Source organism: Ipomoea triloba, chromosome 15 (genome assembly GCF_003576645.1).
Source record: "Ipomoea triloba cultivar NCNSP0323 chromosome 15, ASM357664v1".
Classification (NCBI taxonomy): domain Eukaryota; kingdom Viridiplantae; phylum Streptophyta; class Magnoliopsida; order Solanales; family Convolvulaceae; genus Ipomoea; species Ipomoea triloba.
The window spans coordinates 21,085,610-21,100,081 of NC_044930.1; the positions used below are offsets into that span (position 1 = coordinate 21,085,610).

Sequence of the window (14,472 nt, forward strand, 5' to 3'; positions counted from 1 at the left end):
TATAATGAAATGAGTGAGAATGGTAAAACATCACATCTTATTTCATATTCAATTCAAAAGAGGATACAACTTAATAATGAAATGATTATGGACATTTTCAAGCAAAACCTAGGATAATATTATTATGCATATATCAAACTAGTCAATTAGTATAAGAGCAAATGAACATTGTTGCTCCATTATATTCTACTTATTAAGAGCAAGCCTCAGTACTGTCAAATGGCTGAAAATCGATCTTTTCCCAAGCGTATTGGAAGGTAAAAGAGGTATGAGGATGAATGGGGCCGCCATTATTGAGTGTGCAAATATTGTCAGATTGGGTTACGAGAGCGGGATCTAGCGCCAGGGTAGAACTTTCAATTCCAGCACAAGTTATTTGAACATTGAGTTGAGTACAATCACATTGATTTGTCATTGTCACCTTCCATTCATTCTGACCGTGGATTTGGTTTACCGTTTGCACTTGAGAAATAGTGATGAAAGGATTGCATACGTGAACACCCGCCCCTACATATGAATTCTTTAACTCAAAATACAATAAATTAAACTGCGAAAGTTCTAAGTTATCAAATACAATATTCAATTAACAGTACAGTATACATTAATATGTACCTTGGCTGAGAACTAAAAGAAAAGGAAGGAAGCAAAGGAAAGTGAAGAAGACGTTTGGCATTTGGTATTGATCGATATGTGTAGTACGTATGAGACTTGTGGAAAGGATTGTCTGGGAGCTCTAAATATATAGAATTTCATTCCTCTTAATCATCAATTTCTTAAATATATAAAGTAACAAATAAATTCAATGAAATTATAAAGTAATCAATTTCACACCATATTTAGTAATTCATAACGGAACAATATAAATTTTAGGAAAAAACATATAAATTTTAGGAAAGAAAATGCTAATTACTCCTAATTTTGTTACTCAGATCACAAATCAATCACTTCATGATGATGTGACAAAATGTTAGGTATTAGTTTTTCTTTTTTTAATTTTAATTATATTAATGTCTAGAATCGTGCAATACATCATAAAGTGGTGATTTGTGAGTCGGGTGTGTAGCATATATAATCGTTTTGGAAATAATAACATTAAGAAAAAGGAATAAGGTTAAATTTGGTCACTGAACATAACCTGAAAATTCAATTAGGCCACTGAACCAAAAAAAAGTGCAATTAAGTCACTGAACACTCCTAATGTATGTAATTTCACGGTTACCATGTATTTCATCAGGTTACTTGCTTACGTGGATGGTGAGTTTGCATTTTAAAATAATTTTTAATAATAAACTATTAAACTAAAAATTTAAAATAATTATAAAAAAAATTATTAAAAAAAAAAAACCCCACACACACCTTTGCCCACCCCTTAATAATACCCTTTGCCACCTTGATAGAAAACCTGTGAATGAATCAAATTTAATTTATTATTATTATTATTATTATTATTATTATTATTTACGGAAAGTCAACTTCTTTCACAAAACAACTATTGTTTTATTATGGTGTGTGTGTGCGCTTTTTTTTTTTTTAATTTTTAAATTATTTTAATTTTTTATTTTAATAGTTTATTATTAAAAATTATTTTAAAATGTCAATTTACCGTCAACACAAGCAAGTAAACTGATGAAATGGATGGTAACCTGCTATCAGGTAAAATTGCATATATTTGAAGTGTTCAATGGCCTAATTACACTTTTTTTAGTTCAGTGGTCTAATTGCATTTTCAGATTACGTTCAGTGGCCAATATCACCCTTATTCCTAAAAGAAATGCTACCATCTCATTCTAAATTTAGCTCTTAAATATTCTGTTTTTTATCCGAGTTATTAATTAAGGATATGATTACGTTCCTCGTTAGAATATTGATTGTCACTTTTACATACAACAAAATCGAGTAGCTAATATGGAAGATGCCCTTGAGCAATCGTTATATATATCATGGACTAGGGTTTATAGTGCATTGTCGATCTTGATTCAATACACAAAATTTATGTTTAGAATGCACAGAATTCATGTTCAGAATGCATAGAATTCATGTTTATAATACACATATACATAAACACGAAGTACTCAGGGGCGGAGCCAGAAAATTCAAGTTTGGGAGGTGATATAGACATATAGTAAAGAAAATTAACCGTGTTAGTCGACATTATAATTAACCGTACCATATTATTATATATACTAATATACCATACATTATTGTAATTATTTTTGATAATAATTTCTAATTATACTCCGTGTAATAAAGTATGAAATATATAATTATATGAGTACGATTGACATGGTGTCGATCATTACTTTAGAATTTTTTCACATAACACAAATATCATAATATAATAATAATAACAACAACAACAACCATAAGAACAACAACATTTATTTAAATATAAATTGTCAATTTTTATCAAATAAAAAGTTTTTGTCACTTATTTTGTCACCAAATTTTTTAATAATTAGTTGATATTCATTTTACTAATTAATCAATATTTCAAAATTTGAAAGATGAAGATAAAAATCAAGATCACAAATTAAAAAGTCAATATTAATTTTTGACAATTTCAAAACTAATTATTTAAACAAGCAAATATACATCTTCAAAGTGTAAATAAATAATTAAAACACACAATAAATCATTAATTAATCAACATAACTAATAAAACTAAAGCATATATCTCAAATTTGGAGATTTTTTAAAATATAATGGATACTTGATACCCTCCATTATTAAAATCTTGATAAAAGAAATAAGATGAAAAGAAAAATGATGACTTTAATTATTTGATTTATTTCTTTCTATTAAATGAATTTAAATTTTAATATATATATTTTGAGTTCACTTAATATAAACATAATAGATTGTTTAAAAAAATTAGAGGGGGGCCAAAAGTGTATTTTATCCCTACTATATCAATATATACATACATATTTACTAAAATATTTTAAGGTGAGGGTAGGGGTGGGGGAGGGGCCAGGGCCCCCTACCCCCTAAGGTGGCTCCGCCACTGGATATAATGAACATGAATTTTGTGCATTATGAACACAAATTTTGTGCATTACGAACATGAATTATATATATTATATAACTGACGTCACATAAACACTTAACGTAATATACATAATTCATGTTCATATTATGAAGTCAAATTCTATGTATTGGACCAGGGTTCACATTGCACTGTGGACCCTGGTCCACGATATAATATGTCGTCCTCGGGTGTCCCTAGGGTTGGAAATAGGCCGAGCAGAGTCGAGCTTTAGAAAATTAATCCTGGGCCTGTTACAAAAATCTAAAGCCTAAGCCTGGGCCTGAGCTTGTATGACTTCTTCAGAATTGTTACTTTCAATTGGTTGACTTGAAGCAATTGATGGAGTTGTATTTGTATCTTGCACGTTAACTTGTTCAGGAATAGATTCATTTGTATTGTTACTTGTCATCCTATATAAACTATCTAACATTAAATAAGTAAGCATACTACTAAACAAGCAACAAGCAGCCAAGCACGTCAAATTTTCAAATGACTTCATAAACAAGGTAAGTAAAAATTTATTCAATTTAATAAACAAATCTGCAATAGTTTACTAAACAAGCAACACCCAACAAGCACTTCAAAAACTGCAGCAGTTTCAATTTTCAAACATTCAATTCCTAGTAAACCAATAAAACCACTAAACCAGTATACATATATCTATTTCAATAAAACCAGTACAAATAAAACAAGTAAACCAATAAAACCAGTAAACTGCAGCAGTACACTTCTATTTCTAGTAAACCAATAAAATCAGACCACTTCTACTTCTGCAGCAGCCGCCGCCGCGCACGACTGACGGACACAGCAGCCGCCGCCGCGACTGACGGACACAGCAGCAGCCGCAGCCTCAGCCCTTAGTATATGGTTGTACGCAGTGTACGCAAAGAGTAAAAAGTAAGAACCAGTACCCACTAACCTCCCCGCCTCCCGCCTCGCAAGGTCACTGGCTCACCGCTGTACTGTCCGAATGTCGACTCGAGCAACGACTCCGAGTCTTCGACAAGCGCGAAAATTTGTGCTCAATATTAAAACATTAATTAAAATTTATAATTTGAATTATATATACACAGATAATATATGTATTTTATACACATACATATATGATTTATCATTCAAAGAAATTTAATTAAAATATAATCAACCATTAAATTAATTATATAGTAATTTAATAAAATAATAATTAAATAATAGGAAAAAGATATGATAGATATAGGTGTATAGTGTAATAATGATGGAATTAAAAAGTAACGGTGTTATAACGACATAAGGGTAATTTTGTATAACAATAATGTATTAGAGACAATTTTGCCTAATAACATTGAAGTGTACAACATTTAAAGTAAAATGTATACATTTATTAGTATACAAAAAGATGGACATAAATCAATGATATAACTTTGATTGAGACTTATTAAGTTTTAGATATAAACAGGCTAGGCCTGCAGGCTCGTAAAATCATTATTGTATTGATCATGGTCTACATAGCTGTGTGGACCATAAATAAAAAGTATATTTTTAATATACTAAAAGTACATTATTTTATAGTACTATAAAATAATGTGCCTTCAGTACAAAAATAATGTACCTTCAATATAAAAATAATGTACCTTATATTCATGGTCCACACAGCTATGTGGACCATGTCCACACAATAATTTGCTCATGCTCGTAGGTTTGGGCCTATTTACATTAATAGGCTTCTAAATAGGCCTAGATCTGACCTTTTTACTAAACAGGACATGCCAGACCAAGCCTTAAGTAGGTCAGGGCGTAGCCCCTTATATAGGGGACTAGCCTATTCCTAGCCTTAATTGTATATAAAAAAAAAATTTGTAATGATTTGTCCTAACTTGTATAAGGAAAATTTTGGGGGTTTAAATTCTAGTCCTATTTTAGACTTGCATCATCAAATTTTATTCTTGCACTTATTCCTAATACAAGCTTCACCGTTCTCCTCTACCCAGCCCATCCTAACAATATCTAACAGAAAAGATTTTTTTTCTTATATGTGTGACATCTGAGTGATGAAACCCCATTTCTTGTATTGGAAACAACACTTTTTAAATGAAATTATAAATATATAAATAAATAAATAAATATATATATATATATATTATTTCTAAAAATTGGATTGGTAAGATTTGCTAAATTATATTTGCATCAACATTAATATTAGCATTGCATTAAATACATTCACTTATTCCAAGACTTGAGAAGTACAACATAATATAACATGCAATTCTGATCTGTTCCTAGCGCGCGAAGTATAATAAAAAACATGAACATAAATAAGTACTACAACACGCAGATAATAAGTACATACTTAGCTTATTAGAAATATAATGGCCCGAATGCAGAAAATAATAAGACCAACACATGCAACGCCGGCCAGTAAAGACATTGGCTGATGATATAGTGAGATTCAACAGCTAGCTTTCTTATCCTTCATTTACTGGTCGAACTTCAATGCCCCTCACTATAAAACCAGACATCCAGAACTGGTCTGATGCATGCCACAGTTGCAATTCAACTTCACCTTCATTCCCACTACTAACGTAAAAGTCTCCGAGCTTGATCTCCATCCACCCATCAGAGCGGCTGTCAGGAAACCGACCACAGTCCCGATAAGATTTCGTCTTTGCGAGAAAGACCTGAGAGTATCGATTCTCTCCACGCATCGAACCGTATATGGTCTTGTCCTTCTCATATCTCACACCTGCCAGTGCTGTGTTGACATCTTGAAAGCGCCCCCTTTCAAGCTTGAAAACAAGGTAGGCAGAATAACATGTCATCTTAGATAAGCACCTAACGTCAAAGTTTAATCTGATTTCCAACCAGCTAACTTTTTCAAGCTTCGCAACCTCACATCTGTACAAAATATAAGTAATCGTCGTTAGATAGAGCTATCCTAGGAGCAATGCAATTCTTAAAAAATACCCATAATTACATACCCAAATTCAGAGTCCCTTGTCCAAATCCAATACCTAGTATCATCACCCCATACGATTCTTAGCCTCCTTGCTTCAAACCAAAGGCTCTGCACAAAACAAAAAGGTTATAATTAATGTTGTTAATTTACATGTGATCCAAATCTAATGACGAAATTAAATTGGTTTTTTCACTTTTATTATTAGTTAATAAGTTATAAAACATTTACATTTATTCTAAGATATTTAAAATGCTAAGAATTTTGGTGAAATTTGTATAGTGTATTAATATTTCAAATATTTCAAAATCAAGTACAGTTGGTGAAAAATTAAAGTCAGTATAATAAAATAAATATAAAGCTTTAAAGCGGCATTAATGCTGCTAACAACTATAAAATACATTGATTCAAGGGGTACACAAGCTAAGGAAGAGCCAGTTAAACCATGGTGAACACATTCAACTTCACAGGTTTGTTCATTAGAATCTTCTTCTTCTATAGCATCGTCCTCGTCTATTATTTTATCATAAAAATCAATTATTGTAAAATAGAATGAACATGTACAAATTGAACTTCAATTATTGTAAAATAGAATGAACATGTACAAATTGAACTTTAATTAATATAGAAAAAAAATTAGTCTAACTAACCTTGTCGTGTATTAGAGTCAATAACATCTAACATATCATTTCCGTAGTTGTCAAGTTGCTCTTCTTTAATCCTCTGAGCAGAACCCACAAGGGATGCGTAGCAATACTCCAACTTAATTAACCGGAGTGTGATGATATCTTCAATCCACTCTGGCATCTCTTTCAACTCAAAGCAATTTCTTAAGAGTAAGCATTCGAGTTTCGGGAAAGGAGACCCAACATTTGCCTTCCATTCCTTCAAATTTGTAAGAGAAATGAGCAAAACTTTTAACTGTTGGAAGCCACCTTCTTCAATTAGTTCCCACTCTGATCCCACGCAGGCAAAGTTTCTGAGTTTAAGCACCTCAAGATTGGGTAGCACACTAATGCAATTCATGTCCTCCCATGGTATAAGAGTTCTCACAAATGTTAACTCCTTAAGGTTTTGTGGGTAGATAGTGGCCTGTGGACGTAGGTGTGAAGCTGGATGGTAAGAGCCCTGAACTTTTAGCTTCTCAAGATGACTTAAACAACACAGATTATTTAAGCCCTGTGGTGGCGAGGCTTCGTCTCCTGCAATTATTCCCAACTCTTTAACATTCGGGATTCTCAGAAACACTTCCATTGTGCACTCTAAGGTAGACAACCAATAAAGTGTCTGCAGATTCTGTTGAACCACTTTTGGAAGATCTATAGAAACCTGGTGGTACAATTCCAGATGCCTTAATTGTGGCAATTCCCAAATTCCATCAGGCGACTTGCGGGAGCCGTTGTCATCTTCACTGATAATTAGTGTCTGTAGGTTCCAATTTTTCCACACAGGTATATAGTTTAGAAGCTTACTTGAGGCTAATGCTAGGTATCTTAGGAAAACAAGATCTGTAATATCTGGAGGCATACCTCTTGCAAAGTTAATCTTGCTCAAGTCTAACACTCTTAACTTCTTAAAAGAGTTGGCCAGCAAATACCATTCACGATCACAGTTTAGAGCCATATTGAAACATAAAATAGAACGACATTCCTCTGAAGCAATGACCAAATGAAAAGCTGGAATTGCTACTTTAAGACTTAACCAACGGCTATCACCCAATTGAATAAAGCGACCAAAACGATCGCTACTACCCTCAGTTTCAAGGTACAAAAGGTTCTCAATTTTAGCCTTGCTTGTGCACAACTCATGTAGCAGATCATGCATCTTACAACTCTTGATTTTTCCATCAAAGCTTCTCCTATGAACCATAATTAGACTTCTATCAATAAGATCTTGCAAATAATCTCTACCTATTTCTTCTAGCCTCTTGTTATGACTCATGGTCCCTACAAATCCCTCTGCAATCCATAACCTAATAAGCCTTTTAATTGGAATCTCACAATCTTCATGAAAAAGTCCCAAATACAAAAAGCAACCCTTCAAATCGCTATGCAAACTGTTGTAACTCAAATTGAATATTCTTGAAAATTGTTCAGAAAGATTTAAACTCAGCAATGAATTTATAGTTCTTTCAACGTTTTCCCATTCATCTACTGACTTGATAGTAGAGAGAAGCCCTGCTAACACCACAATTGTAAGTGGTAAACCCTGACATTTCTGAACAATGTTCCTCCCTATTTTTTCAAATTCATTGTTGAGAAATTCTTTAGCCAAAAACTTCTGGTAAAATAAATCCCAACCTTCACATGGATTTAAGAAACGCATGTTATAACAATACTGACCAGAGTTGGCATACAGAGCTATCTCTCTATCTCGAGTGGTCAACAAAATTCGGCTCCCATTTTCATCATTCGGAAAGCATCTTTGGATATCATCCCATGCTTTAGTAGTCCATATGTCATCCACAACAATAAGGTACCTCTGGCCCAATAAGCTTTGGCGCAATTGGACTTCCAGATCACCCTCCATTTTGTTGTTGAAGGTACTGCTCATTGGCATGATGCAACGGCAAAGGTCATAGAGGGCTTGTGCTTTGTTATGCACTTGAGACATGGTTGTCCAAGCACGTAACTGAAAATGAGATGTGACAATAGGATCGTCATAAATTCTCTTAACAAAAGTTGTCTTGCCGATACCACCCATACCCACCATTGCCATTACTTGGCGTTGTTTGAGTGAGTGGTGAAGGAGCTGAGACTTTACCGCATCCAGTTCTTCTGAGTGTCCCACCATTGCATCCTCCACATCTGAGGTACGTTGGTAGGAGCCTCCAACCGTGGGATTATTGCTGGGAAAGTGGTTGGTGTTCCTTGTAATCTGCATCAACTCTTCAACGTCATGCACTACTCGTTGCAAGGTTTTCTCGAGTTTGTGATAATGATGATCCTTCAACAGCTCTGCTTCAATGTCATCTTCTGCCTTCGCACTCACTCCTCTTATTTTGTTTGTGACTTCTTTCATCTCCTCCCAATTGGTGGCTTTCTTCTCAGATTCCTCAAGATAAACTAGCAAACGGTCAAGTTTATCATGAAGAGACTTGATCTGCTCTTTGTTTGTGAGAATAACACGTGGTTGGGGGTGTAGGAACTGAAGCTCTAACGTTCTCATAAGAGATGTTACAGCAAGAAAAGCCATATCTTGGTAACTGTTTGGTTTGATGAAATGTAGTGGTATAATGCACTTGTCTATATGTTACGCTCAACTTCTATATATAGCCTACTGAGTTGAAATTTTGTCATAGTTAAACGCTAAGTGGCAGAAGTTGAATCAGTAAATCGTTCTTTCCTTCCAGAACGAATGGACCCATCAATAATTTGTAATTTAATTCAGCAATTTGTGATTCCGTGATAATATTGTCGGAAGCTTGTTTCCAGCTAATTCAAGAAAGTGATGGTTCACAGTAAAAATTTGCATGTGGTGGCATAATGCACTTGTACCTTATCGTTGAACTTTTATATATCGCAAAAACTACTAGCTAGACGTACTTTATAACAGCTTTAGTGATGGTTCCGTAAAGTCCTAAAATTTGCTGTAAAAATTGGGGGTTCATATCAGTTATTGTGAGCCTTTCAATAGTGGCAAATTTTACCGTGACTGTGTGGACCATTACCCAATGCTTTTTTTTTTTTTTTTTAATGAAAAGAAATGACACCGTTCTGTGTAATTAGTTATGTTTGTATAACATATTCAGTTTCATTTTATATACATTGTAGTTTCATTTTAGCACAACTAAAAGTTTCATTTTGTTTCAACTACAATTTCATTTGTCATTATACATACAGTACAATTTTATTACAGTGAGACCTGTTATTGAATTTCATTTTATAAGCACTCTATTCTTATCACAACATCACTAAACTATAATTTTAATTCAACTACGGTTTCATTGGACAATATCTACTATACTAATAAGGGCCAAAAACAAAAGTTGGGTAGAAAAAATGACGGTCAAATTATTAAATTAAATGGATGGTTCAAATTTTTTAGATTTATATTTTTCCTTGAGATTTTCTAATTTATCCGTAATTTTATATGATTATCCATTAAATTTTTCGTTAAATATTCTCTTCTCCATTAATATTCCGTTAACTTTTAACTTACTCATTAATTTCTATAAGAAATGTCTTAGGTTCGAACCTCATCCCAATCAAAGTTGGCATAATTGTTGATCATATACTACAAATATATTAGAGTATATTATTCAAAAGTAAGTACCCAACTTTAATTTATTACTCTTATTAAATTACTAGTTTTTCACGCGCATTGCGCGAATAAGATAATGCACAATGTTTATTATTGGATAAGTATTTCAAAGTATATCAATGTAAGATTATATATATATATAAGAGATGTTCATGCATATGTAGTTGAATGTTGAATTTGTTTATTTAAATCGGTAATTCAAAGTTTATGAATGCAAGATAATATATGAGAGATTGATTATAATTGTCACTAAACTAAATTGTAAAAACGATAATCGAAATACTAGTCTAAAAACGATAGTATAAATAAATACTCCGTACTACTTTTTCGTTTGAATTTCTCTAAGTCTTTTTAATTCTCTTTCGGGTAGCATTGTCATTGTTTTTATCTTCAGAACTTGTTTTTTTTTTTTTTAAATAATTGGTAATGTGTCATGTGTCATGTGCAATTGAGTTATTGTAGTAGTAATGTAGTATGGAGGACAGCGTTATGCAATAAGATTATGATGTAGGAAGTTGTGGATTTGTGTTGTTGTATTTGTATATATGACTGAGATCTTAGTTGTATTGTAAACTCTTGATCTTGCAAGCGCCTATTGATATTTGACAGTGGTAGTTTTTCCCCCTACACGTTTCATGTATTGTGAGATGTGTCGTACATTCAATTCTCATGTGAAAGTATTGAACAAAATATTAATATTTATTATATTTGTAGAAGGTTAATAAGTAGTACATTTAAAATATAAACATAATATAATCTTGCATTGATATACTTTTAAATATTTATTTAAAAATAAACATTGGACATTATCTCATTCGCTCAATGTGTGTGAAAAACTAGTACACTCAAATATGTAAAGGGAGAGATTGTTAATAAAAAGAATTTTTATCAAAAGAAGCATTCATAAGGATTTATGAAACTCCCTAGTTGTTATAAGTTTCATGACAATCAGATATACTACTTATAGTTCAAAAGATAGTTCAGTCTAAGTGATTCAAGTCCACTTGTATTAAGTATAGGTCGAGTCTGTACTAGTGATTTGATAGTTCAGCATATGGTTCAAAAGACTCGAAGACCAGAAGACTTGAAGACATGAAGACTTAACACTGAACTAAGGCTTACACCAGTCCAATCAAGATAGTTCAGAAACGGTTATTCAGTTACAACTGAATCAAATTTCCAGCAACTATAAATACAGAGATCATCTCCATGAAGTGGTTGTTGAAATTACAGAGATTCATTCACAGAGCGTTACTCTGATTAAGCTGAAAAGATATCTTGACAAAACTTACCTTTGATTCAAGATCGAAACTCTCATTGTGAGAAAAAGGGCATGAACTCACTCTGGTCAAGCATGTCGTGTAGCTGTTGAGAGGGAACCTCGACTCAAGAAGTTCATCAGTAGGTTGCATACTTGACAACTCTTCAAGGCTGAACTCGAAGGATGAAGATTTAATTTGATGAAGATCCAAGAGTTCTCCGTGTGAATTTGATTGTATTGTTGGTACACTTCTTTAACATTGATTCAAGAAGAGTTGGGCAACCAGAGTGAAGCTCCCAGACGTAGGAACGTTGATTCCGAACTGGGTTACCAAATTACCTACGTCTTCAATGTGTCTTATGCATTTTACATTTCTGGCAATTAGGTCGTGAACTACAAATTGAACTAACTAGATCGTAGTTCTTAGTGTTACCGAGGCTAGGGTTGTTAATGAAACAAACATAAACGAACGGAGGTTGTTCGTGTTCGTTTGTTAAGAATTTTGGAGTGTTCGTGTTAATGTCCGTTTGTTAAAGTTTTTGAAATCCTATTTGTGTTTGTTTGTTAAGCGTTCGTTAGTGTTTGTTAACGTTCGCGAACACGTTCATGAACGTTCACAAACATGTTCATTTACATTCATGAACACGTTTGTGAACACTAAATAACCAAACACCTGCACATGTATGTTCGTTAACACAATTTGTCCGTGAACAAGAAATATATATATATGTCATAATCATATGTGGCCACTCCTTAACATGCAGTTAGTGCGACCCCACCACTATGTATACAAATATACACTATCGAACTTTCCCGAGCTCATCCCTGTCAACTGCAGTACGTATTCGCGCTTTCTTGAACAGGTAATTCCCTCACTCGCTTTCGTAGATGTTTTCGATTTATGATTTCGGGTCCCGGGCTGCCCTTAGTAAGACACCTCTCTGTTCTTGCTAGGTACAACCATGAGCAGATCGGATAGCCAGAACCTATCCATTCACAGCTACGGCGGCTCGGTCGAAGTCGGATCGTTCACGGTCTCGACTTATGACTCCGTGATCAATGCCATAGACACTTACTCCGGGGAGAACGAGGATTTAGCCCGGCCTCATAACTAACCGGGAACCGGGAAAGACGAAGCAGACTCTCGGCCCGCCGTAGAGCCCCTCTCCGCGGAAGCAGGGCCCTCGGGTCGAGGGAAACCCGCCCCTACTGCTCACGGTAGGGATTGGTTCGCCGGTTTGCCGGTCGACTCCACCCCTCCCGTGACCGCCAGCAGGATCCGCTTGGAAAACAGCGGCCTGCGGCAACATACCAGTCTCCTGACCCGTGGAGAGATCGAAGAGATCTCGGCCCTATTGACCGGGGTCGTTAAATTCGAGACCAAACGGTTGTTGGGGAGCGTTGTCGACCGGACGAACGGGGACTGGCTCGGGATGCACTTGGACTCCATCAAGGCCCCGTTAACCTTCCCGTTCCATCCCTTCCTACTGGGTTTTATGAAGTATTATGGGGTTCTGCCTGGGCAGATTGCCCCGAACGCCCACTGCACCTTGGCGTGCTTTCCGCAAATATGCGATCGTCACGGTTTCCCCGCGACTTTGGAGCTTTTCCGGTATCTTTTTTCGGTCTAGCCTTTATCGGTAAAGCATGGGGTATATTCTTCAGGCACCATGAGGAGCTTTCCGGTTTCTGCCCGCCCGCCTGCGCCGACGACAAAGATCAGCCTCGGGTCCAAGAAGGCTGAGCCCTCGAAACAAGCGGATCCCAACACCGAAGCGTCGGTCCCAACCGGCCTGCCCTTTGCCACTACACGCCCTGCGGGTTTGAGCGGTGAGCAAGACGCGGCCCGGGTTGCCAAGCGCGGGAAGGAAAAAGAGATCGTCGAGGTCGAGGAGGTCGCGACGGTGAAACGCCCTCGCCGCGACGGGTCCGGGTCTACGACCCCGGTGATCGACGTGCTGATGAAGCACGGGGACGAGCCTCCTGCGGCCTTGTTATCGAGGATCTGTGCCGCGGCCCCTCCTCCGAAGAAGACGAGCGGGTGGTCGACCGCTCTGGTCGGGGAACGTATTGCATGCGACCTGATTCAGGTAACGCGAACTTACTTTGGTATGCTTAACTGCTGGTTACAACCTCTCTTACCGGGGGTTTTGCAGATGGCTCACTCGGTCACCGACCTATTTGCCCGAGCGAAGGACGGGGACGAGATCCACCGTCGAGAGGTGGCGCCGCTTAAGAAGTCCCTCGCAAAGCGGGAGCAGCGGATCGAAGAGCTCGAGGGCAAACTGAGGACGGCTGAGGAGACCGGGAGACGGATCCTGGAATGTGCGAACCTCGGGGAGAAGATCCTAACCGACCCCATCTTGCTGGCTCGGCACATCTACCGAGGGCAAGAGACCGGAGAGGCCATTCTCGCCGCCATCTCGCGGACCCCGATCAAGGAGGACCTGATGTACGAGTTTGGGTCTTGAGCTTTCAACAGCGGCCGAAGGGCCATGCAGAACGACGTTAGGACCGCGCTGGAGGTTGCGATGGACGACGACGACCTTCCGAAGGTCCTGGCCGTTCTCCCGGAAGAGGTGCCCGACCCCGGCCCGACGCCATTCTCTAAAATCCCAGACGGGCGTACCTTACCGGTCCCCGTTGTTGGGGATTCCGCTGGACCATCGACGGAGGCCGCGGCTACCGCTGGACCAACGGCGGAATCCGCGGCGGCCCCAAGCACCGGACCAACGGCGGAGGGCGACGCGGAGCCTAGAGCCGAGCTCTCGGCCGAGGCGAAGTAGATTAGGTAATGCGAATCGAGAGCCCGACCTCGTTGTGTCGGGCGCTACGTTATTTTGGCGGCCTTTGAGCCGATTAATGAAAAACTTTCCGTTTCACCGCGCGTATTTATTTTTACTTGGCGTTATTTAGCTTTACGCGTATTAGTTAAGGTCCGAAGACCGGTAACCGGGCACCTTACTCCCGGGGTGAGCACCTTGCTCTCAC

At 37.0% G+C, this 14,472-nt stretch overlaps 2 protein-coding genes across 2 annotated transcripts; both read right to left on the reverse strand.

Annotated features, from left to right (window-relative positions):
• Window positions 1-5,469: 5,469 nt before the first annotated feature.
• LOC116005857 (putative F-box protein PP2-B8) lies at window positions 5,470-5,823 on the reverse strand. Its single transcript, XM_031246096.1, has one exon. The coding sequence runs from the start codon at window positions 5,821-5,823 to the stop codon at window positions 5,470-5,472; it is 354 nt and encodes a 117-aa protein (XP_031101956.1).
• LOC116007397 (putative late blight resistance protein homolog R1B-17) lies at window positions 5,768-9,142 on the reverse strand. Its single transcript, XM_031248056.1, has 3 exons — window positions 6,608-9,142; window positions 5,983-6,068; window positions 5,768-5,899 (listed from the first exon to the last, which is right to left on the reverse strand). Exons 1-2 carry the CDS (start codon window positions 9,123-9,125, stop codon window positions 6,055-6,057), a joined length of 2,532 nt encoding a protein of 843 aa, XP_031103916.1. The 5' UTR covers window positions 9,126-9,142; the 3' UTR covers window positions 5,768-5,899; window positions 5,983-6,054.
• Window positions 9,143-14,472: the final 5,330 nt, after the last annotated feature.